The following is a 26,851-nucleotide window of genomic DNA, read 5'->3' as shown; positions in this document are numbered from 1 at the left end:
CGTATCTGACATACTCAATTATAAGCCTGGTATCCTTTGGTAAGATTTAACCTGTCTTGTCCCGTTGAGTTTTATGTAGAAGAAACGCGTATCTGACATACTTAATTATAAGCCTGGTATCCTTTGGTAAGATCTAATCTGTCTTGTCCCGTTGAGGTTTATGTAGAAGAAACGCGTATCTTACATACTCAATAATAAGCCTGGTATCATTTGATAAGGTTTAATCTGTCTTGTCCCGTTGAGGTTTATGTAGAAGAAACGCGTATCTGACATACTCAATTATAAGCCTGGTATCATTTGATAAGATTTAATCCGTCTTGTCCCGTTGAGGTTTATGAAAAGAAACGCGTATCTGACATTCTCAATTATAAGCCTGGTACCCTTTAATAAGATTTAATCTGTCTTGTCCCGTTGATGTTTATGAAGAAGAAACGCGTATCTTACATACTCAATTATAAATAAAGGCAACAGTAGTATACCGCTGTTCAAAACTCATAAATCCATGAACAAAAAACAAAATCGGGATAACAAACTAAAACTAAGGGAAACACACTAAATATAAGAAAAGAACAACGACACAACACTAAAATGTAACACACAGAGAAATGGACCAAGCATCAGACAAAATCCCACGAGAATAACAAATATAACATCAAAACCAAATTATAAGCCTGGTATCCCTTGATAAGATTTAATCTGTCTTGTCTCGCCGAGGTTTATACAGAAGAAACGCGTGTCTGACATTCTCAATTATAAGCCTGATTTCCTTTGATAAGATTTAATATGTCTTGTACCGTTGATGTTTATGCAGAAGAAACGCGTATCTGACATCTCAATTATAAGCCTGGTATCCTTTGATAAGATTCAATCTGTCTTGTCCCGTTGAGATTTATGTAGAAGAAACACGTATCTGACATTCTCAATTATAAGCCTGGTATCCTTTGATAATATTTAATCTGTCTTATCAGTGTCTCTATCAATGAAAACATAAAGAAAACCCGAATCGCTGCTGGAATGTAGTTCAAGGGGTACAATCAAAATCACGTGATGGATATACATACACCGGAAGATACAGTCGAACTCGCCGCTTGAAAGGTTAGTAGTTGCATTTTCTTGTTTTTATCAATTAAATTTTGATTAATAAGTAGGCACACCGAATTTCGGATAGTATGTAGTTTTAAAATACACAATTGTTTTTGCTAGAAAGCGTGCAGTTATTGCAAACACTTTGACACAGTTCCAAATTTTCGAAGAATTTTTGTGTCGAAGTGTTAGCATTAACTGCACGATTTCCAGCAAGGATAAATGTGTATTTCAAAACTAGATAGTATCCGACATTCGGTGCACTACCTTATTTATAAAATTTTATTGATGTTAACAAGTAAAGACGACTACTTACCTTTCAAGCGGTCTGCTCGACTGTTACTTCCGGTGTGTGTATATCCATCACGTGATTTTGATTGTACCCCTTGAGTTACAAAATACAGAATATACTACTTAAACGGAGAGACTTTTTTTCGATATCGATATTTTACGCAACCCTTTATACCCCGTTATGTTAAATTATCAACCCAACTTGCTGTCAAATAACGCTCAGGATAAAGTTCGAGTATATCGGCCCAGGCCATGTGTAAATTTCCAACAAATCTATGGCTTCCATGAATTATTTCTTAAATGTATAGCTATTTCCAAAATTACATTTCAGCAAGGACTCTGTGGCTTATTTGTTCTTTTTGTCATTATAATACTTGTATATAGGTTGGAGAAGTTGTTAAGACACTTTTGCAGTATGAAAGTTTGTAGGAAATAGCAAAAATTTCTTTTATACAATTTCCAAGATGATTCTTCCAGAAAAAAAAGAAGAAAATTTTGAAAGCTAACATATAAACTTCATGATTTGACAAAAATCTTGATCAGACAAGTAAAGAACAGACAAGACTTTGCGTTTTCATGATGATAGGTATTTCAGTTATACACGTCTCGTGCGAAATAAAATCCATATATTTATAATCATACGGAATCCTCGTAAATGTTCATTTCAGAATTGACAGTAACTGTTGATGAAGTAATATTGTTTCTTATATCTCCTACAATGCATACTAAGCATGTTCAAATGAAATGATATTTACAACATATTACATGCAATAACAAAATATCATTGAAAGCTGTTTTTCAACTTGCCAGTTTAATCAACACGTTATATACAGTTGATGTTGTTTCTTTATGCCCGCGTCACACTGTCCCGATTTTTACGCCGATTGTAACACGATTATGGAAATTTTCAAAATCGGGAATGATCGTACCCAGATCGGGCTATTCGTAGTGCCATCTTTAACAATCGTAGAACCATCGGCTACTTTTTCTAGCCTTCGGAGACAACTTCGGGAAGGGTTCTGAATTTTTTAACATGTTAAAAAATCCCCGAAGGTTCGTCCGATGTTGAGAGTTCGTATTAAGTTCGTATCACCATCCTCACCATCGTATGGTCCCCGGGAATGCATCTTTGCACATCGTATTGCATTCGTGTTTCCATCGTTTCCATCGGGCAATTTTGACTTTACGATGTCTACACGAATGAATCACGAAGCTACCCGAAGGTCTTAAGATAGCAACACGACTTCGTGAATACCTCGTAATCCCGTCGTGTTGCCATCGAATAAAAGTACGAAGGCGACAAGATGAAACATTGACGGCAATAAATCCATCTTAATGTAAGTTAAAATACATTTAAAGTGCCATGCGCGATATGCACTGGTCAGTCTTTTACGACAGTAAAGAAAGACGTTCACAAAACATGGAGCTTATATCATATGATTATATGAGAACAAGAAAGGCGACATAGTTGTTTCTATTAATTCAAATGGAACAAGAAAATCAGTTATTACAGGCTCAGGATTTACTTTTACAAGTAAAATATTATTTTTTGTAAATTTTTCATATCAAGTAACATAATGAAAATCATAAACGCGCCTCGTACACCAACACTGCAGGTACACGTATATAGGGAAACGAACTTTTTCTTCATTATTCTGATTTTTTATGTATCGTCTGAGTTGTTGTCACACGAATGTTTACTCCATAACCATTTTGTTTTCTCTATGCCATATTTTGCCGCATTTGTTGCTTCTCCACTTCCTTCCTTTTGTTTATATTATTATGATATTCTCCTGGAAAGAGCTCTTTTAAAAAAAAAGGCATCAACGAACACATTACCTTACCTTTAAGATAGATCAGTAAACATGGGAATATTTATGGGTGATTATTCAGACTAGTGCACACATTTTACAGTTCAAACAAGACAATGCCGAGCGTGGCATCCCCTTGTATGTAACATATTGGGGACAAATATGGACACTATATTTGTATATGACACATGCAGAAAATGGTAAATGGAATATGCATATTTGATACATAAACTGTTTTTTTTAGAAATCAACCAAAACATTCAGTAACTGGAAATACCTATAATATTGTCTTTAGAACCTGCAGGTAAAAAAATGAGCAACCAATTTCCCGTGTATTATGCTATTTCAAGGAGAAAAAACAAGCATATCTGCATGACCTTGACCTTTGGCCTTGAACGTAAAAAATGTCAAATCATTACAAGGAGGGAAAATATATCAAATGAGGTTAAAATCTCTTGAAGCATATTTGTTTTAGAGTGTCCACAAGGGTGATATAACCTTGTATTACAACTGCCACTGTGACCTCGACCTTTGAACTTTAAAGTTAATAGTGCTTAATATATAATTCTCAACGAGTAACACCATACCACGTTTTTAGCATTTTGGTTCTAGAGTGTCCATACCAATTTTATGTACCTGATTTTGGTGGCATTATATGCAGACTCAGAGTTAAGTTTTACCCTTCAAGCCCACGGTCTTCCGTCTTATGATGAAACCAGAAATGAAATACAATATAATATATATTCAATATTGATCAAACAATTTAAAACGCGTGATGACTTCGGCATTTAATGTAAATGCATCGTAAGCTACATACACGACGTCTTTTAGACATCGTATGGCCATCGCGTTATCATCGTAATCCATCGTGTAGCCTTCGTAATCCATCGTGTAGGCTTCGGCTGAGATATGAAGCTTAAATACCCGTCTTCGGTTAACCTTCGTATGTCCATCTTTTGGTATCGTATATAATTTCGGCATCATCGTACAGACTTCGTTATTCATCGTACTTGCTTCGGTCACTTTTTGGTATTTTAACGAGATCGGGAACTACTTCGTACGAACTTACAATTTTCGCATTCGTGTGTCCATCGTATATAAAAATCGGGACAGTGTGACGCGGGCATTACGGAGGTTTTATATAAAACATAATTTCGATCATATTGTGAATATTTGAGTTTCATGAATACTAATATTATACAAATCATTTAAAAACGAAAACCTATTAAAGTTATTTTATATATAAGAACAACAAGAAGCGAGTGAAAAAAAATGATGCGTGAACATTTTTTTGCGATAAAAGATTTGAATGTTGCTATCTAGATGGATATGGACAGCATGTATTTGTCTTTGGTTATAAAATAAATATAATCAGGTATTCTGATTTGATTAAACACGTGTATGATATATCTAACAAATGCAAAGACGTCAAATATTGTAACGCCCGATTAATATATGTACAAAGACCCAATGGTAGCATTCGGCTGTTGTCTGCTCTTTGGTCGGGTTGTTGTCTTTTTGACACATTCCCAATTTCCATTTCAAATTTAACATAAACATACAATTATGTTCGGAAGCTTATTTTTTTCATATTTCTTCCTATGTTTGCGGTATAATGCAAACCTTTGCGAAATAACGAATACCTTTCCGATGTAACGCACACCTTTGCCATATTACGCAAACATTTATTTTGCGAAATAATGCAAACCTTTGTGATATAACGCAAACATTTGCGAAATAACGCAAACATTTGAGATATAATGCAAACATTTTGATTTGAATTATTCATTAAATTTGAATATATTACATGTCTGTCTGTCTGTTATTTAATTCGGTTGTGGTTTAATTTTAATAAGACTTTTAGTGTGCATAGGAATAAAGGGGTACTAGAAATGCAATTATACACAAGTTAAGAATGGTTTTGTATAAATATATATATATATATTTAAACAAGAAAATAATTAATATTTTAATTGAAATGCAAAGATTTTGAAAAAATTTGAATGAGTATATAAGAGCAAATTTATGTCATACAATAGTCAAACTATCAGGTTAAATACTAATACATCAGTGATGCTCGAATCCATTGAAGTTAAAAGGCCAAATAATGTTCGAAGTTGAAGATCATTGAGGACCAAAATTTCTTAAAAGTTTTGCCAAATACAGCTTCCTTAGGTTACCCATCTATAATTATTGCAGACATATCTTTGCAAAGACATTCAAATTGAGGTGTGTAGAAAAAATAAGTATACTTTTCTGGCGATCATTTGTACTGACCTGCCGATATGTATGGTCAGAATTTACTCACATCTAAAATTGTTTTATGCATTAAGGAGCAAATATAAAATCAACGGAAATAAAAAAAATCGCCAAATTATTTTTCACATAACGTCATAACGCTGTTCGTGCTGGTAAGAAATTTAGCTGGTAAGAGCACAGGCACTCGTCTCAGATCCCCCCTAGTATTCCTTTATATAACATTAAGGTATATAGGCATTTTTTTTCTGAGACAAGTGCCTGCCTTTGACATATAACTGTTAACTATTTATACATCATGAATTGGATGGAGAGTTGTCTCATTGGAACTCAAACAGCTGTTAACTATTTATACATCATGGATTGGATGGCGAGTTGTCTCATTGGAACTCAAACAGCTGTTAACTATTTATACATCATGAATTGGATGGAGAGTTGTCTCATTGGAACTCAAACAGCTGTTAACTATTTATACATCATGAATTGGATGGAGAGTTGTCTCATTGGAACTCAAACAGCTGTTAACTATAACCAGTTTTATTTGCTAATTGAAAATTAAGCGGAATAAAATAATTTAAGACAGCAGAGAAGATAATTCTGTTTAATTGGTTATTACTAACCGACTTAAATAAAAGAGTGAGCTATTATTACTGTAAATGTATAATGTCTCTAGTCTGGTCAAAGGGTCAGAGTGTCCTACTTAATTAAACGATAAATTGTTGAAATTAGATAACTTGTTTTCACGTGCAGAGAAATTTCTTTTATGAACAATGCATGACCGGATATCATCTTTCTTATTGGTCAATGGCATTGCGGGTCAGCACGAGTTCACGTGTAAGTGCATTGTGGTCACTTCCTTTTATCATCAGCATTTGATGTGTTAACTTGTGATTTTTATCAAACAATTTGTTCAAAATTCCCACCCACATACCGCCCTTTATATCTTTTGAGTAGATATGTATATATGTTTATTTGTGGGGCAGGTTTTTCTCCCCACCTTTGCTATTCTTTGTCATTTATTCAATTGACATGATATTAGTTGATGTAATTTCGTAGTAATTATGTATTATTATTTCATATTGAATATGAACCTTTATGTCAAATGTTTTATTTGCAAAATGTATTTTTTGCATTTTATGATTTTGAATAAATGACCTTTTTTCGTCAGTTTAGTTTTTATATCATATAGCAAATCAAGCTCAGACTCTGGCTTATGTATACGTAGTATGTTTATGGTATCTAGCTGTCTGTCTTAAAATACATCATGAATTGGATGGAGAGTTGTCTCATTGGAACTCAAACAGCTGTTAACTATTTATACATCATGAATTGGATGGCGAGATGTCTCATTGGAACTCAAACAGCTCATTTATATAATACTGGCAACTCTTTAGTTTTATGAAATAATACTGATCGGATTCTTTCAAAAGAGGTGAGCATTTTTATATACAAAGCAAATACAATCACCTATAAATTTTTTCTTACATTTGTCTTAAAATCATAAAAGTTCCCATTTTAAATCAAGAGAACTTTCTTAAAAAAAACATATGTTGTTAATGCATAAATTTTCGTTTCAATGATATGTTTTGTAATCATAATTATGGTCGCCAAAAAGTTGTGTCTGATGGCCAATTGGGTTTTGAGGTACTTTTTTCTCTCTCCTAGAACACCACTTTGAATGCCGTATATTTGTCGGTCACCGTATAATCATTTTACATGTTTTTTAAGTGTTGCCATTTAAGGCTTTATACTTTACCGTATGTGGACTGTGCATAACTGAATTGAAGTACCTAAGCCTTATTTTTTGCCGAGATTTCAGTAATTTCTATAACACACCAGCGACATCGCGGGTTCATGACTGAATTGAAGTACCGACTCCTTATTTTTTTTTTTATCTTTTTTTATTTTATTGTAATTTTATTATTCGTATTCTCATTTCAATGAATAAAGTCACACTAATTATATGGTGTACAATTTTCTGTGCTTCCTAAATCTTTCAGTTGGAATATGTCCAGGGCTTCTTTCTACAAGCGGAAACTACTTGTAGACATTTTTTGGACAATGCTTGAATTTAGTAGTGGCAATCCTTATATAGTGACGAACTTCATGTGTGATTTGATCTGACTTTAGCAAATCTCGAATACACCGATCGGTCGTCGTGCGCTTTACAGAGGAAGAACATACATTTTAGGTAACAGGTAGTATGTACTATTGGTATCGGTTTCGCAATCGGAATGTCTCCGGAAATGATTAAGTGTTACTTATATTAACTTTTGGTGAAAACAAAATGGTTTGTAATGGGTTTTTTTATCAACGCCATTATCCTATTTTATATAAATCTTAAGTTTAATTCATTTGTTCGTCATTTCTACGTCATGCATGCTAACAAATTTAACCTGGTTATTTTAGTGGTATATTATTAGTTACACAGTGTGCAATTGTCCTAATACTCACTGTTAATGTTACAAAAACAAAGATTGTAATTTTTTCAAAGAGAAAGTATAATAAGAATGTTACTTTTAAACTATGTAATGAAATTATCGAAATTAAAGATTCATATGTTTATCTTGGTCTGCTGTTTAATTACAACAGAAATTTCTTTCAAGCTCGTAAAAAATTGGTAGACCAAGCTCAAAAAGCACTTTATGCTCTTTACAAGAAGATACAAAATATCTCACTTCCGACTGATCTACAGCTAAAATTATTTGATGCGTTGGTGGTTCCTATTTTGACCTATTCCTCGGAAATATGGGGGTTTGGGGAAAAAAAATACTGAAAAGTTACATTTACAGTTTTGTAAGCGCAGTTTGGGTGTGCGATCATCTACGCCAAATTGTATGGTATATGGGGAACTTGGAAGATTTCCACTTGAACTGCAGATCAAGTTAAAAATGGTATGTTTTTGGCACAAGCTAGCAACAAATGATAAAAAACTATCGTTACTTTGGTACATGCATGAGCATGAAAGTGTAATTTTAAGTGGTTTAACTATGTAAAATCTGTGTTTAATGATTGTGGCTTTTGCGAACTATATAATTTTCCGGGGCAAGTTAATTATAATTATATTAAAATTAATGTAAGGCAGCGTCTCCAGGACCAGTTTATTAAAAAATGGTTCTCATATATAAACAATACATCAAGGGAGGAGTTTTATCTACACTTTAAAGAAGAGTTTTGCTTGGAAACATATCTGTTAAAATTAAGACGGGGTCATAGAGTAAACATATGTAAATTAAGGGTATGTAATACAAATGATGGGAAACAGGAAGATGGAGAAATGTACCACGAAATGATAGGATTTGGCCACTCTGTAAAGCTGGTCTTGGAGATGTATACCGCTATATATGTAAATGTACCAACTGTGAAGTTAAGGATTTAAGGGGGAAGTTCATACCTCCATATTATTTAAAATATCCAAATGAAAAAAAAGTACTTGGCATGCTTAAATATAGTAATAGTAATGTGCTGTCTATGCTGTCAATTTTTATTCAAAAGGTAGAAAAGATGCTTGTCTAATTTAAAACTAATAAACACAAACTTATTTCTGAAGATGTATAATTTAAAAATGTATTCTGCTTGTATTATGAACTACATGTATGTTGTAATTAATATTGTGTATATAAATATGCTCCTGTTACGCAGTCTTCTGCGGCTGAGTTTTCTCTAATAATAAACTATCAAATAAACAAGAATTTATCGGGTCAATAACATTCATATCGGGTAAGGCGATTGAACAATGTGTAACGAATTTATCCTGATTTTGTTATATTACATTTTATTACATTAAAATTTAATAATAGGACAATATCAACCAAATATATTCTAGATATTTAATCTAAAACTGTTAAAAATTAAAAATATTAGGACTATAAAGCAATTTCTTTTTTTAGGTCAACGGTGTAAAGGAGATAATTTCAAGACGTAATAAATAAGGGAGATAATTCCAATTGACGTAATAAAAAATTGTACTGAAATTTATTAGGACAATATCAGCCAATCAAATTGCGAGAAATTACTCTAAATCAGGGAAAAAATATATATAGATATTGATTTCTGATAGAGTCATGCTGATAATAAGGTGTACAATTTTCTCTACTTTCACTAAGCCCAATCTTTCTATTTGAACCCGTCAAAACTGGAATCCGCTTGAATAAAGCTACACTCAAACGTCTATGAACAAATATAGTAGTCAGCCGAGAACCAGCTTAAATCCAATCCTGCTTTTATTACAACCGGAAACTAGTAAGTCTACATGTGATATTTACTATTGATATCGATTTCGGGCTCTACTCAAAACTTGATAATGTTACATGTAATAGATTGTTTTCAAAAAGCTTGCCGGTGTTTAGCTTGTTATGTTGAAAATTGTTTTTCTTTATTCTTTTATTCATTGCGTAAACCCCTGAATGTTGCTCTGCATATCAATTGTAATTGGGTTAAAAAGTGGGATTGCGTGCGCATATACATGCATACATTGATAACTTCATGAATAAATTAAACAATAAACCTTTAAAGACGAAATAGTTCTTAAGAATGCGTCATGTTCGACTAACCAACAAAATACAGCACCACCGGACTGTAAAAGTTATATAAAAATTACTTTATCTAGGATACACATGACGATAGTATTTACAATTATTGAATTTTAATCAGTTTGATACTTATAGATTATCGTTGATCATCCTAAGATTTAACCTCAATGTTTGATAACACATGTGATCCTGTAACATAACATGACATAAAATTGTCTAGTCTTTTATATGCTGATGACTTAGTATTAATATCAGAATCCTCAGAAGGTTTACAAAATTGTCTTAACAAGTTAAATACTTATTGTGAAAACTGGAACTTGACTGTCAATCTTGACAAGACAAAACAATGATATTTAATAAAAGTGGTAAAAAAACTTACAAAAGACCAACTCTGGCTCGATGAACTTCAACTGAAAATCGAAAAAATATTGCATTTATCTCAATTATCATTTGAAATATTACTGATTGAATTCTTACAAAATGGGTGAACATTTGTATAGAAAGCACAAAAAATCGGCGAAAAACCTTCTAAAATTTGTCTTAAAATCGCCAAATCTTTAATTCTACTCCATAGATTTTTTCTTAAAAAACTATATATTATTGACACATACATTTCTGTTTTAATGATATAAAATAATCATAGGGTCACCGACTTCGTTTTTTGTCTAATAATCAATTTGTTACCTTGTTGGTAGTGAAAAACGTAAAAAATCAACGTTTTTCGGCCTGCAACGCGATAACGTTACGATTATTTCGACGTTTTGTAGGATTTTTTCACAAAGAACGCAACTTTGGATGATGTATACCGTAAGAACGAAGTCGGTGACCCTATCTTTATTTTGCATCATTATAACGGAAATTTATGTATCATCAACATATAGTTTTTTAAGAAAAATCTATGGAGTAGAATTAGAGATTTTGCGATTTTAAGACAGATTTTAGAAGGGTTTTCGCCGATTTTTTGTGCTTTCTATACAAATGTTCACCCATTTTGTAAGAATTCAATCATTAATATTTCAAATGATAATTGAGATAAATGCAATATTTTTTCGATTTTCAGTTGAAGTTCATCGAGCCAGAGTTGTATGCCAAATTTTACTGAAATCTGTGACATAGCCCATTTACTGTAACTTGGCCTTAAGGGCATACGATACAGTTACAGGGGAGGTAATGACGTTGCTAACGTAAAATGTAATTTTCGCGACGTCAAACTGTGACATATCGGGAAAAGATGCATTTTTCGACTGATTTTTATCATTCGAACTGATTTAATTTGAAAACGAGTTCATGGACTCCTATTTTTCAAAAGAGCAATTTGTTTTATTTTGCAGGGAGATTATGTGACCCAAATTTTATAAAACTCTAAATAGAGGATTTTTTTTTTAATTCTGATAAACATGCAGCAAAAAATGACGTAATTTACTCAATTCATAAACATTTGATAAATATGAGTTATTTCTGAATAAAAAAATGCATATGTATGAAATACAGAAATTACCGATTATTTAACAAAAAAACCATTTGTGTTTATCTTTTATAACAAAAAAGTTATGTCTTTCTTTCGAAAAAGAAATTACAACCACAAATCTGAATTTTGAGCAAATATACAAAATTTCGACCTCATTTTACTCAAAAAGTAGCACATGAAGGTATATTTTTAATAACATATTTAATTTAATCAGGTAAAAAATAGCAAGTATGCAAATTTTCAGACGTTACGCGCGATGTTCGTACCACATTGGAAAATCGGTGTAGTTGACATGATGCAAGTCCAAATATTGTATTTTGTGATATCATATTCATTGCTATTGTACGCAATTTGAACAAAAATGTTTCTTTTTAAATAAAAAAGAAAAATATTTGTTGAAACTATGTTGTATGCTGCATGCGACAAGCTTCAGTTTTGAAAAACGGCTATTTTTAGGCTGTCCCGCGTAACAAATTTCAGTTATTGTAACCACTAAAATGTGATTTTCGTCTAAACTATTTAATATTTTGAAAAACGGTTTTTTCCATTATTTAACAAAAATGTTTCTTTATTATTTATGCATTTTCAATGACGTTTTGATGACGTCATGGAAAAAATAAAGTGTTCCATACTAATCTGTCCCGCGGGAGAAAAAAAATTGGTATTCCAGATTTGAGAATCAAAAACATTTATCTAAAAGGAAAAAGGTTAGGATTTGTTTTTACTACATCAATGTTATTTTGCTTAATTTTATGAATTTAAAGACAAATATCCTGAAAAATGATATATGGTAATTTATGAGCGATTTTTCAAAGGCTTACAAGGTTGTCGTACCGCCATTTTTTGACGTTAAAACGATCTCAACTCAAATTTACGTCAATTGTTTGCTCATCTGAGATCTTATAATGGTCGAATTTTATTATTTTTAAAAATGTTATTTTTCTTAATTTTTCAAAAATCTAAGTACATCAATTTTCGATAAGTAGTTAAAACGCACCATCGATTTTGCGGAGTCTTACAAGAATGTCGCACATGCTTAAAACCAACGTTTCAGTCGAAGTTTTGGTTTGAACGTTACGAAATATTCGCTACGTTATGTTACGCTTACATGTACGAACATCGCGCGTAACGTCTCACGAACTTATAAATACAGTTACAGGGAAGGTAATGACGTTGCTAACGTAAAATGTTATTTTCGCGACGTCAAATTAAATGTGACATAGCCTTTTTCGTCTGATTTTTATCATTCAAACTGATTTAATTTGAAAACGAGTTCATGGACACCCATTTTTCAAAACGGCAATCTGTTTCATTTTGCAGGGAGATTATGGTGATTCAAATTTTATAAAACTGTAAATAGAGGACTTTTTTTAATTTTGATAAACATCCAGCAAAAAATTACGTTTTTCCCCAATTCATGAACATTTAATAAATATGAGTTATTTCTGAATAAAAAATGCATAAATTTTAGAATACTTATAAAATACAGAATTTACCGATTATTTAACAAAAAACAATTTGTGTTTATCTTTTATGACAAAAAAGTTATGTCTTTCTTTCGAAAAAGAAATTACGGTCACAAATCTGAATTTTGAATAAATATACAAAATTTCGACCTCATTTTACTAAAAAAAAATAGCACATGAAGGTATATTTTTATTACATATTTCTTTTAATCAGGTAAAAATAAGCCTGACGTTACGCACGGTATTTGTTCCACTTAGCGTTACACGACGTTCCTAATAAAACAACGATTCTAACGTTCTTCCACGAAAAGTTTCAAACGTTGACATTATATTCTATTCATGTCAAATGCCGCTTAAAGTAAAGAGATGTTTGAAGTTGCTTCTTTATATGGTTTTATTCAAGCCGGTGCAAATGCAAAATTACATTGAATTAAAACAAAAGTTTAGATACATTAACAATTTTTAATTTTTGCGAAGAATTGTCTGCAACAATAACACAAAATGACAATTTGATGTCTTGTTAAATGATTTAAATAAGAAGATGTTGTATGATTGCCAATCTCCACAAGAGATCAAAGTGACACAAAAATTAACAACTATAGGTCACTGTACGGCCTTCAACAATCAGTTTCTTCTATTTCTTAAAATTAACCAATGTTCTCTCTGCCAGAAGACGTCTCATATCTTTGCAAGTGAAATTGTAAATACACATGTATTTCGTTTCTTGTTTCTGTCTGTTTCCCCCAATTACACGTTTATAAATGTCTGTTGCAATTTGGTAATTTCGCTCCCTCAATTAACGTTAATATCCAAATGCTTCTTGATTTGTCTTTTATTATGTGAAAGATTTAGGTAGCATATCGCCAGCTATTTATCTTTTCATAATCTTGGCCTCACACTGACTCTGTTGTTCATTTGTCACTTAAAAAAATCAGGCGGCATCGTTCAGGGAATGCCATCTTTATTTTTCTTTTCGAAAATCATACACAAAAAAAACCATTGAATAATAGTAAAAATTATATCACAGATAACTATGGTAAAACTTGTAAATTGTTTTTGGCATAATAAACCTTGGCTGCCATCCAACATCCAAAAAGTGTTTATATTGATGAATTATATATATCAAATTTGCATTTATTGTTTTCAAAACATTTTGGATGGTAGATGTACTTTTATGAAAAGAACTGATTTATTGAGCATTAAGACTTTTGAAATAGACCCATTTACGAACCAAATTGTGAAATGTTTGGAGTTTTATGGTAAACTTTATATCTTAGGCCATTTCGGGCAATAAGTAAAACTTGTCCTTTGAATCAGTGGTTTCTCAATAACCATAATACTAAGTATCTGTTAGAAGATAGCTCTTTCAGAGTACATTGTTAAACTTAAATATAAATATATACCAACAATGACCAATATTAATGATGGAATGAGATTATACCTGTATATATACTGTTTTATATTGCTACATGTATTGGTAATCAGACACCATTTATAAATAATTTAACATAACTTGAGGTCCTCTGATGTTCAGTACTTCAGTACTTTGATTCTGTACGCGTGCATATATTTTATTGCATATAAACATTTTTAATTACATAATATTTTCGTATAATCAATTTCTGTTCTTATGAGTATACTTGAAGTATTGAATTTATAACAAGCGATAAGAAATGTTATATTGCACTCGATGATATCCGCGTATTTATACGATCGGTTACCAGTCAAAAACGAAAGTCAAATCTCTATGGCAACAAAACATCGGAATGCCCTCACGGTCATCGCGATGTAAAAATTAATATTCAAGTTATGTTTTGTGGCGTTCTTCGAAGATAAAAAAAAAAAAGGTATACTTTACACCGCAGAATGATTGATTGATTTTTTTTTCTAGAATGAGTTGGGAGTGTCTGTAAAATACCTTGGAGCTAGCTGCTACATGTTTGTGTGCCATCCATATATGTCGGACAACTATTCTCTCACTCTCACTCTTTCGTTATTTCTCAAATTATGGTAAAAGAAAAGCTTCAATTTCAATATACTAGTTTCATCAAACGCCTATGTACCAGGCAATTTTGTTGGAGATTCGAGAAAATAATCTTCATTCTGCCACTCTACTTCTCAATGTAATAACCTTATTTTTCACACACTTATTGCTACAAAAAATGTAGGTAGATGACTAGCAACTCACAGTAGATAAAAAAAAAAAAAGATCGTTATCTATACTGCAATAATTATGACATACAAGTATGACTCTGATAAAACTTTTTGTAAATGAGTCGATGCGACAAAAAAAATATTGCACGTTTTACTGAAATGTTCACAATTAATGTGTACTTTTTCTCATAAAATTTTGGTAAGAATTTTCATTCATGTGTATAGCTTCGAATCTTTTGATAGCAACGCTAGGAACTAGACACTATCTACGTCTGTGTAGGAGGATAATTATGAAAATCTCATTTTTGATCGCATTTTCTTTTTCAATGTACATGTATCTTGCTTTTATAAAGAGTGAGTGTGGTCATTGGTAAGTTATTTCTTTGTTATACCTCCGGGGCCTTGTCTTTAGGAAATATCCGAGTTAAATATTTCGACATCTTATATGCATGAATTAATGCAGATCTGTATTTTAATGCATATTAAACGAGAACTTTCTTTTATATAGATCAGACCATTTCATGAAATTATGTTATGCCAAATATGCAAGAAAATTCGTACACAGTTTAACGTTATTATAACGCGAACATCAAATTACGGTTACGGGGACATTTCATTGGACATCTTAAGATCGTTTCAGATTTTCTACCTGCAACTCAAACAAAAGAACATATCATATCATTTTAAAGGAAATAAATGTATTTTCCATTCATATCAGTTAACAGGTGTTAAAAAATTGAGATATAGTAGAAGTTCGTTTGATAAAAAGCCTCTGAATTATTCTTTGTGTTATTTTGTCCATCGGGACATTTTATTGGAAATGGGAAAAATGACTATGTTTTTAAAATAAGACCGCAGTTACATAATGATGACTTCAGATAGCTTCTTCGGGATATGTACAATTTTTCTGATATTATCAAAATCCATTTTCGTCCGTTATATCTTTTAAAAAATTGAAGACAGAAAGTTTTTTTATTGGATGAGCAGCTAATTGGGACATTTTTTCTCTTTTTTATTTAAACTCTTCTGACAATCTTCCTTCTCTTACGGTTAAAAACGTCTTCTACTTCAAATAACGTATAATGTAAACACTATATTTGTAAAATTTTAAATCATTCTACTTACTAATGAATCCGTACTGGGATTTCAAAGACGCACATAAAACAAAATTGTAACAGCGGGACACCCTTAAAATAACGTTGTAGGTATCGAAAAATCAAAGTTTTTCATTAGAAAATATCCGAAGCACAAAATCATCTATGTTTTTGGTTTCTATGGTTTATCTCCTTTCGAATGATATGCATAAGATGGCTATTTATTGTTTATGATAAGAGCTAGATTTTGAATAATCCGCCTTCTAATCCATATTTCGGAATTGACACCAATATCGTGCGCAACGTCCCTATATGCAAATGCTCATGAACTTGTAAATACAGGATCAAAACTGTATCGTATGACCTTAAGGATGTACTTAGGTGAGGTTAGGTGAAAATTATTAAATTAAGAAGTTAAATTTTATACTATAAGCTGGTAGAGCATCATTTAAGGATAAAAATAAGCTAAAAATATTGATAGGTTATGGACCTCCTTTTCGAGATATTTGAGATTTAAAATATGGCAGGAAAAGACTGACTCGGACTTTTACCTTATATTTGCATTGGTATTATTGGGTCTCATAACAAAAAAAGAAAATTAAGAATCTTCAAATATTTTGGTAAATGACCTTTTATGAGGTATTTAGTTTCTCTACTGTTGAAGCATATGATAAAAAAGATTATGACATGTCATTTTTCATATCGCATGTATTATCAGTTTCTAGTTTCTAGCGATAATTTTCCATCTCAAACGAGTAGCATGATATGAAAAATTGTCACAAAAAAAATCAAAGGAAAATGCACAAAATAGCGATTAAATCATTTATTAACCCCAAAGATAAGATATTTACTGAGGCCAACGACCGAGAGTGAATTTCATATATCTGGCCGTTAATGTTCATGTCAGTAACGAAGTACTGACTACTAGGCTGGTGATACCGTCAAGAACTGACAGTCCACCAGCAGAGGTATCGACCAAGTAGAAGAAATACCAATCTTCCTTATACATAGCGCTGTTCCCTTGCCGACTTTGACTACACTCTTTTGTTATGTGTTTGTTTATAATCACGAAAAAATATAACGGAATTTGATGAGACTGTTGTAAAAGTGAGAGGTTTAGCGCTATAAAACCAGGTTCAATCCACCATTTTCTACATTTGAAAATGCCTGTACCAAGTCAGGAATAATATTTATTACTATTGTTCGTCTTAAAGGTCACAGTAAGGCCTTCAACACGTAACAAAAATAAAACTTTTACCTCAGTGCAAGTTTAAGACGACAACTTGCATCGGCTTAAGCGGAATACTTTACAAAAATAATGGATAGACTTTTTTTAAAAGATGTAAAACTACCTAATCGGGCCCAGCCTTAAAAAGAATACAACGACAAGTAGTACATATTCAAGATAATAGTTCCTACGCACTTAGTCTGGTGTAAATCTTAACTTTTGTAGCATATATTTTTGTAGTTTTATGAATCAGATGAATGGTTAACATGTTTAAGGACTGGTGATTCATGTAGAAAATACAAAATTAATATTGAATACTACATTTTTTTTTAATTAATTCTAAAATTGAGGGCATATATAGCCTGTTTCTTAGAAATGAAGTGCCTGGTAAATGGTGTATCTAAAATTCCGGTAACTAGTGTACAAATGTTGTACGGTCTGATGTACATAAATACAGGTATATTGATCCCGATCCCATCAAATGTTTTGAAATAAAAAAAAATAAGCTCTTTATTTTAATAAGCTTCAGATTTTCAAATATCTTTTGTATACGTGCATCACGAGAGACATACACGAAATATTCAATAAAGGTTATTAACTTGATGTCATAAATCTACGTCATTGACGTTGATACTAGCCTTGTCATATCTATATTTATGTACACGGGCGCTGCTCGAAATCTTTTTATATTAACCTCTCGTGATATTTTTCACGTTGACTAATACCGATGGCGTTAAAACCGAAAATTTATTTAACATATATTCATGCAATAACACTTCTTAGTTTGTACATGTTTAAAAAGCAAACAAATACATTTGTTTTTGTCTGCAACACAATAGAATAGTCTTACATAAAAAACAAAACGTTTCTTTTTTCAATCCATGACATTTACGGAGATATTCATAAAACCTACCTTGTGAAATTTCCTTGAAACAAATTTTAGGACACGTTGAAAGTGGGTTGTCCTGGTATAAAATTATGCTGCAGCAGCTTTATTGATTTACATTTAAAATGTTTGCTCTGTCACCTAGGTACCAACGATCAATGATATACCATAGTGTATCATTTTTATTTTATTCAAACATGGGTATATTTATTAACATGTTAGAAAATGGTACGCGATTTAATGGAGCTATTGATCTTCATACTGATATATATTTACTTTGCTTAAAGGTACATTTATGGCTTCTGATGTAACATTTACGGCTTCTGATGTAACATTTACGGTTTTTGTAACTATTTATATTTAAAAAAGAGAGACAATGATGCTTCTTGTATATTTCATTCACTTAGTATTCATATCATAGCTTTTGCATATGTGTAACGAGTGGAAGTAAACTTGTCATAAATTCACATCCGTCTCGATCAGTGTATATAAAGTGCGAATCCCGCTAGTTCATTTTTTGCGGGTATGTCTATTGTAGAATACAGTATCATGGGAAAACTGTATTTGTTAACGTTTTGAAAATACCAAATAGATTGATTTGAAGGAAAGTTTTTACATATTTTCATTGTGAAATGTCTTTATTATGTACAAACATAGCATTAAAGTTCAAATAAGTGTTATAAAAGCAACATAATATAGAATATCGATTATTGAAAGCGATCCATTTTAACTATAGATGCGATGAATTATCGGTTACACGCCATTATTCCGACAGCCCATTAGTCCGACAGCCCATTGGTCCGACAACCCATTAGTCCGACAACCCAATAGTCCGACAACCCATTGCTCCGACAGCCCAATACTCCGACAACCCATAAGTCCGACACTTATCAAGTCAAGTATTAGGATATTAGGGTGACGTTCTAGATTTTGACCTTTGTTTTTACTTCATATGTATACATGAAAAAGCCATGAGACTTTTGGCAAATGGTATCAAACCATTTAACCTTGAAAAAACAACCGGAAGTGACCTCATGTAAACCGGAAAAAGATATTTATTGTACTTTATTTATATAAAAGTATATAGAACCAGATATTTTTGGAATCAGTGTCAAGTAAAAGTTTAAATATAATCGGAAAAAGCATTTATCAAACCGAAAGTAAGAAATTATCTCCCTTATTTAAAAAAATATTGTATAGAAACTATATATTTTTGGAATCAGCGTACTATAAGCTTAGTATCATTTGACGATTGAAATGTTATTTTAAACTTAGTTTCACAACTTTTATATTAAAATACATTGTTTTGGTGGAAAGACTTTCAATTGTTCTAAACAATTGGTTTTTAATTTTGATAGTTTCTGTTCTTATAATTCATTTTGTCTTCACTGCTATGCAAAAAAGTGTTTTAAATAAAGAAATGTAATACAAAAAGTCTCTGGTATCTTTTAATAATTTTTCAAAGTACAACCTAGAAATTCTACTTTGATCATGGGACTTAATCCTCGCCATGTCTCGGGGTAAATCCTCATTGATTTAGCTATTACAGGTTTGCTGAAGAAAACTGTTGTTGGATAGCTCTTCTTCACGATGGTATCTGTGGAAAACATCTACAATAGATACAAATGGCCAAGTTAACCAAATTGTTAAAAAGCCTTTCATTTTCGTTTACATCAATCAATACTAATTTTCAACGATGTTTTTAAACCTTTTATGAATTATATTTTGCCAAATATATTTCGGTAATATCAAATTCATAGATGATATAATTCTTTTGAACATTTTTGTTTTGAGGTTCGCTCTATCTTTTATAGTAGTAGTTATTACATGCATTCAAATTTAAGGAAAACAAACAAACAACATTAAATTAGTTTCGTGTATCTGTGTGCAGTTTCACAGAAAAGCAGATAAGCTCATTATAAAATCAGTTAAGGGCACACGATAAAATTAAACATGGGAGGTAATGATGTTGCTATCGTAATATATACATATAATATTTTTTTCGCGACGTCAAACAGTGACATATCAGGAAAAGATGCTTTTTCGACTGATTTTTATTATTCAGACTGATTAAACTATAAATCGAATTCATGAACTAAAATTTTTTTTAAATGATATTAGGTTTGATTACGTATAAAGATTATTATCACCAATTTTTTTGAAAATTCACCGTTGAATATTTTTAAATTAGATAAAAAAAACACCATGGCAATGTGAGCTAAAATTTACTCTGCGCTAACCTTAAACTTTCATATCGTTAAAACAGAAATGTACACATGAGTAATACTAAATATATGGTTGACCTATAAATAGTATTGATTTGGGATTTGATCGAACCAACGTTCAATTAATTTTGAACTTTAACCTTTCAATGATTTTTATTTATCACATGGCATTGTTAAACGCTTACCATAATTTCACCATCTTTGTCACTGACAGAATTCCATTTTTCTTTTTCCGTATTAGTAAGATACTGCAAGACAAACTTATTAATAGAATTTTCTTTTGGTCCCATTGAAAACTGCACCGCTTTAATTCTATATACGGCATGTTTCTTGAAAGTGATGGTTATATAGAACACGCTGTTTTTATCTAGGAATCGTTCATCCATATTGTCGAATTGTAGGCGCTGTAGCTTACCTCCGCCAGTTAGTAGTGGTGCTATGCAAGTTTGTCCTGAAATAAAAATATAAACAAAAATTCAAATAATTTGTCTTATAAAAGTCACGTGTAAACTAATAACTGTGACTTGTATATTGGTGTTACTTTCATTTCATACATATTAACATGCAGTTTATAAAATCTTTTACTGATAACAACTGATTTAGATTTTTTTGTAAAAATTAGATATATCATCAATTAAGGGGATTTAAAACAATAAAATCAAAAATATTTTCATGATCAGACATCCCTATCAACTTCTTAGTAAAATAATCCCAGGTGAAGAAAAAAAACTCATTACAAAAGCATGCTGTAAGGTTGGGTTAGGAGAATTACTACATCAGATGTATGTTTCAGTATAATACGTTATTCTAATTGGATAACTGCACATCACTTGTTATTCCTTCAGAAATTGCATAACACCATAAAACTTATTATTCATGATAACACGAGGTCCCACAATAAAGTGCATAGGTGAATTAAATACAAAAATGATAAAAATGATTTTCATGATCCTAGCTAAAAATGTAATTAAGCATTGAATGCTTCCTTTAGTAACTTTATTGGGGTGTAAAAGCGTTTGCCGAAGTACATTTTGTGCGCTTCATTCTAAAAATGTGCGCACGGTCAACGCTTTTACAAACCTATAATTACATTGGATGAATGTTTCATTATACTATGTTATTCTGATTGGCTAACTGCACTTCACGTGTTATTCCTTAAACAATTACATTACACAATAAAACTTCTCATTCATGATGACACAAGGTTCCATTATAAAGTGCTCAGGTAAATTACATAAACATTTGATGTAAATCGTGTTTTCATGATCCTAGCTAAAAAATGTAATTATAAGTATTGAATGCTTCTTTTTGTAACTTTATAGTGTTGTAAAAGTCTTTTGAGTAAATAATTTTCTTATTTTCTTGACAAAATTTTCTATTTGAATAAAAAATAATATATAAAATATTACCTTCTAAACGACAAGTTAAAAAGTTGACGTGGAGAAGCGGTGCGCCTGACCATTGATCTGGATATATACGGATGTCGGTTGTTCTAAGGGGTACAGGTAGACTAAATGTCATCGGTTTTGAACATGCATCCTTCGGTTGCGCACCCATATCAAACACCTGAAATATATTGGATTCATGATTTTATTGTTTTTAATCAATACTGTCGTTTGTTTATTCAAATGAATTAATTATTGGTAAAAAACTTCTAGAAAATGTTTACATGTATCAACTTATATTAGGTTTATGTACCCCGTGTTTATTTAAAATGACTCCGTTTGAATTTTGTATGCAATACTAAATCTAAATCACAACCGAAGCATCAAAAGTCTGCCATAATCGAGAATCAATATATATGCAATACAATCGTCAAATTATCTTGACATTAAGGGCAATAACTCCTATAAAAAATTTGTAAGGGTTCCTCGGAACCCAGTGTCTCGCCTATTTTTGCTGTAAATCGCAGGCTCAACAATATTGAGGAAAAAAATCAATAAAAATATTCCTCCTGTTAGTGTTACTATTTTATGATTGTAAGATTGATTGATTGATTGATTGTTGGTTGCTTTACGCCGCATTAGCACAAAAAGGCTATATCGCGGCGAATGAATGTAAGAAAATCTAAGTCCATTTAAAAATAAATTACAGAAAAAACGGAGTAATCTTTTTACAAACTTTACTTCTGGATACAATCTTATGATCATAAATAAGCTTCTGTCCAAGTTGATAGTTTAAGAAAGTTATTAAAATTTTAAAAAAACTTTAACCACAGAGTGAACGTAAAGGTTCCCCGCAGAAAAATTAAGTCCATTTAAAAGTAAAATATGAAAAAAATGGATTTATTTATTTACAAAATTTACTTCTGGATACTATCTTATGATCATGAACAAGCTTCTGTCCAAGTTACCAAATTTACTTCTGGATACTATCTTATGATCATAAACAAGCTTCTGTCCAAGTTTGGTACAAACCCAGGATAGTTGGAGAAAGTTATTAAAATTCTAAAAACTTTAACCACAGAGTGAATGTTTTGTTTCCCCGCAGAAAAAAACTAAGTTCATTTATAGTAAAATATGGAAAAAATGGAATTTTATTTTTACAAAATTTACTTCTGGATACTATCTTATGATCATAAACAAAGTCAAAGTTTGGTAGAAATCCAGTATAGTTTAAGAAAGTTATTAAAATTTCAAAAACTTTAACCACAGAGTGAATATTTGTTGACGCCGCCGACGACGCCGGAATGTAGGATCGCTTAGTCTCGCTTTTTCGACTAAATTCGAAGGCTCGACAAAAATCATATGAGAAGTCGTCTGACAGTGTTAACGTCTATGAACAATTGGTATAGCTCGACGTTCTGAATATCTGTTCATTGTCAGATATTCTGATAAAACTTGCCTTTAACCCCTATGTTCTTATATATTCTAGTCATGTCGGCAATATTGACGAACGGGGTCATCAGACACATTTTTCAAACTAGATACCCCCAAGATGATTGTGATTAAGTTTGGTTAGATTTAGCCTAGTATTTTCAGAGGAGAAGCTTTTTGAAAAAGTTAACGGACGACGAGGAAAGAAGAAACACGCAAAGTGAAGAAAACATCTCACTTGGTCATGTGGGCAAGGTGATCTAAATAAAAGTTATCTTTAACTACAAGAACAAATAAATACAAAATATACAAGTAATTAAAAAAAAAGGGACAAGTAAAAACGGGTGTTGTACTTTACCATATGGTAAAACATAAATTATTTTAAAAATGCCCCAAAAGGCGCAACTCAGGGCCGACCGTACAAGGACTGCATAACCAATCAAGGTCGTTAAAAACTTCCATTTGTTGTAGAGTAGTACAAATAGAATAATAGGTAGTTTCGTTATTGATACTGACTACTAGTATATCATGTGGAATATCTAGACGAGCCCGTTAGGTAATTATGACGTCACACAATGTATTGCCTAATATTTTCAGTGATACAGCCAGTACGTTGATACTCGAAAATATTAGGCAGTAAGATCAAAGGAAAAATATACGAATTACCGATAAGTACCGATTATCAGGTTATCTGCATGTTGATATCGTAAAATATCAGCTGCGAGACATAATATGAAGCTTTTTGTCGAGTGAGTGTAGCGAACGAGATCAAAAAGCCTTCATATAATGTCAAGAAGCTAATATTTTACATTATCCTGATTTAGAGTAATTTTCTCGCAATTTGATTGGCTGATATTGTCCTAATAAATTTCAGTACATTTTTTTATTACGTCAATATGAATTATCTCCCTTTTTTATTACGTCAATTGGGATTATCTCCCTTCTACCATTGACCTAATAATTTTTTTTTAAATGAGTTGCTTCATAGTCCTAATATTTAAATTTTTCACAGTTTTAGATTATTATATAATAAATATCTAAAATATATTTGGTTGATGTTGTCATTATAATGAATTTAAATATAATAATATGTAATATAACAAAATCAGGATAAATTCGTTACACAGTGTTCAATTGTCCTAATACGGAATTTATCGGGTCAATAAAATTCATATCGGGTTTGGCTTCGCCTCACCCGATATGAATTTTATTGACCCGATAAAGCAGAGTATTACTCTACAGCAAATGGAACATTAACGTGCTAGCATAGCATAAAGCTTTATCGGTAAGGCCATAATAAAAAATAGGTTTGTTTGCCCAAACGCTACCTACCCAGAAAAAAGCTGCCTACTCAAATTCTTTTATTGTCCTGATTTGAAGAAGATTTTTTTTTTTAAACAAATAGGCATGAAGACTTATAAACATCTGATACTTTAATACATTTTTTGAATAAAAAAAAGAAAATGCCTACCTACCTACCCACTGTCTCAACTTTGGGTAAGGTTTGGGCAAATCAAAATATTTTTTAAGTGTGGCCTAATTCGTATATTTTCCTTTTGATCTTACTGCCTAAAAGTCTGCCATAATCGAGAATCAATATATGTGCAATACAATCGTCAAATTATCTTAACATTAAGGGCAATAACTCCTATAAAAAATCATATGAGAAGTCGTCTGACAGTTTTTACGTCAATGAACAATTGGTATAGCTCAACGTTCTGAATATCTGTTCATTGTCATCTAACGGACTCGTCTAGATATTCCATTTTTTTTATTTTTATTTTTATTTTTTTTATCGATTTCAGTATAAAAACAATATACGTATAGTGTCTTGAAATATGATTTTTTTTTGTATTCGGCACGAAACGGGAAAATGCTCGGTAGAACCTCGCATTTCCCCCGTTTCTATTCATATAAATAAATTTCATATTTCAAGACACTATACGTATATTGTCTAATTAACCTACGTCAGATTTACTCTAAAAGCTTTGGTTTCAGAGATATAAGTCAAAATCTACCTTTTACCCCTATGTACTATTATTAGCTATGGGGATCATCTTAGTTGGTTGGTAAGGTCATCGGACACACTTTTTAAACAAGATACCCCAAATGATGATTGTGGCCTTAAATCTCATTTATTTAATCAGTTCTTATCTGAGAACACTTTTTGCACAAACTGTAACCATCCTGTTGAGGATAACAAACATTTCTTTTTTATTTGCCCTAAGTATAATGATGTAAGACAGATCCTTCTTGATTCCATTTACTCCATTGTTGATAATGTTGACATAAATATTGAATTACTACTTTTTGGAAACAGATTATTATCATATGATATGAATATTGCTATTTTTAAATCTGTTCAGAAATATATCAGTGACACTCAACGTTTTGTTTGAAACTTACTTAATTTTTGTTTCATCTAGTTTTATTTTTTATTTTTTTATTTTTTTTCATTTATTCCACTAAGCAAGCTTAGTGTCTCTTCCAAGCCATATATATATTTCTAATGACTTATAAAGGATATTTTCATGTTTCAAGGTAATTTAAATAACTGATGATTAATTGCCTATATATTTATTTATACTTTGCATTTATTAAGTAACACTGTTAACATATTTTGCTCGTGTGTGCTCACAAGTAGCATGCATGTTCCACTAAATTGCATTATTTTAAATACAGTTGTTGTAATTGAATCATACCTTGTACATGTATTATGGAGAGAGCTTTTATAGGCTGTGCCTGTTGCTCAATCCTTTTCATATCTTAATGAATAAAATATGTTTAAAATCAAAATCAAAAATCTAACGGACTCGTCTAGATATTCCATTTTTTTTATTTTTATTTTTTATCGATTTCAGTATAAAAACAATATACGTATAGTGTCTTGAAATATGATTTTTTTTGTATTCGGCACGAAACGGGAAAATGCTCGGTAGAACCTCGCATTTCCCCCGTTTCTATTCATATAAATAAATTTCATATTTCAAGACACTATACGTATATTGTCTAATTAACCCACGTCAGATTTACTCTTAAAGCTTTGGTTTCAGAGATATAAGTCAAAATCTACCTTTTACCCCTATGTACTATTATTAGCTATGGCGATCATCTTAGTTGGTTGGTAAGGTCATCGGACACACTTTTTAAACAAGATACCCCAAATGATGATTTTGGCTAAGTTTGGGTAAATTACTCCCAGTAGTTTCAGAGGAGAAGATTTTTTTCAAAAGATTACTAAAATTTCAAAGAAATGGTTAAAATTGCAATCAACAGTTTTTTTCTATGACGTCACAATTTGAGGGACCATGCATAAGTGAAACATGTTTTAATTGAAAGCTAATTAACCATTTTTTACAATCAAATACGAAACAAGAACTATCTTGAAAAAAGATATCCGACGCATTTAAATTTGAGTATATGTTTAAAACTATCATTTCGAAAACCTTCAGAAGCACAATGACTTGAGGGCATATCCAACAGTTTCAGGGGAGGTAATAACAAACGTAACCGTCGACTATTGTTTCCCGTACTTTCACGG

General features: G+C 31.5%; 2 protein-coding genes across 3 annotated transcripts in view; both read right to left on the bottom strand.

The window, feature by feature from the left end:
- Nucleotides 1-18,414, bottom strand: part of LOC134714936 (TWiK family of potassium channels protein 7-like) — a 39,359-nt gene extending 20,945 nt beyond the window's left edge. The window contains exons 1-2 of one of the 2 annotated variants that reach the window (XM_063576658.1): nt 18,297-18,343; nt 10,353-10,383 (exon numbers count right to left, since the gene is read on the bottom strand). The gene's annotated coding sequence lies outside the window, so the exon portion shown is untranslated. Of the gene's footprint in view, nt 1-10,352; nt 10,384-18,296 lie in introns of both variants that reach the window. The other variant, XM_063576659.1, reaches the window with a different exon arrangement.
- Nucleotides 18,415-19,703: 1,289 nt separating this feature from the next.
- The window catches only part of LOC134714935 (trichohyalin-like), a 39,727-nt gene continuing 32,579 nt past the window's right edge, over nt 19,704-26,851 (bottom strand). The window contains exons 6-8 of the mRNA XM_063576657.1: nt 21,904-22,060; nt 20,680-20,945; nt 19,704-19,879 (exon numbers count right to left, since the gene is read on the bottom strand). Coding sequence (XP_063432727.1) covers nt 19,718-19,879; nt 20,680-20,945; nt 21,904-22,060 — 585 coding nt within the window. The 3' untranslated portion in view covers nt 19,704-19,717. The remainder of the gene's footprint in view (nt 19,880-20,679; nt 20,946-21,903; nt 22,061-26,851) is intronic.

This window comes from Mytilus trossulus, chromosome 4 (assembly GCF_036588685.1).
Source record: "Mytilus trossulus isolate FHL-02 chromosome 4, PNRI_Mtr1.1.1.hap1, whole genome shotgun sequence".
NCBI classification, from domain to species: domain Eukaryota; kingdom Metazoa; phylum Mollusca; class Bivalvia; order Mytilida; family Mytilidae; genus Mytilus; species Mytilus trossulus.
The sequence above is the reverse complement of the archived record's forward strand: the minus strand, read 5'-3'. Positions and strand labels throughout refer to the sequence as shown.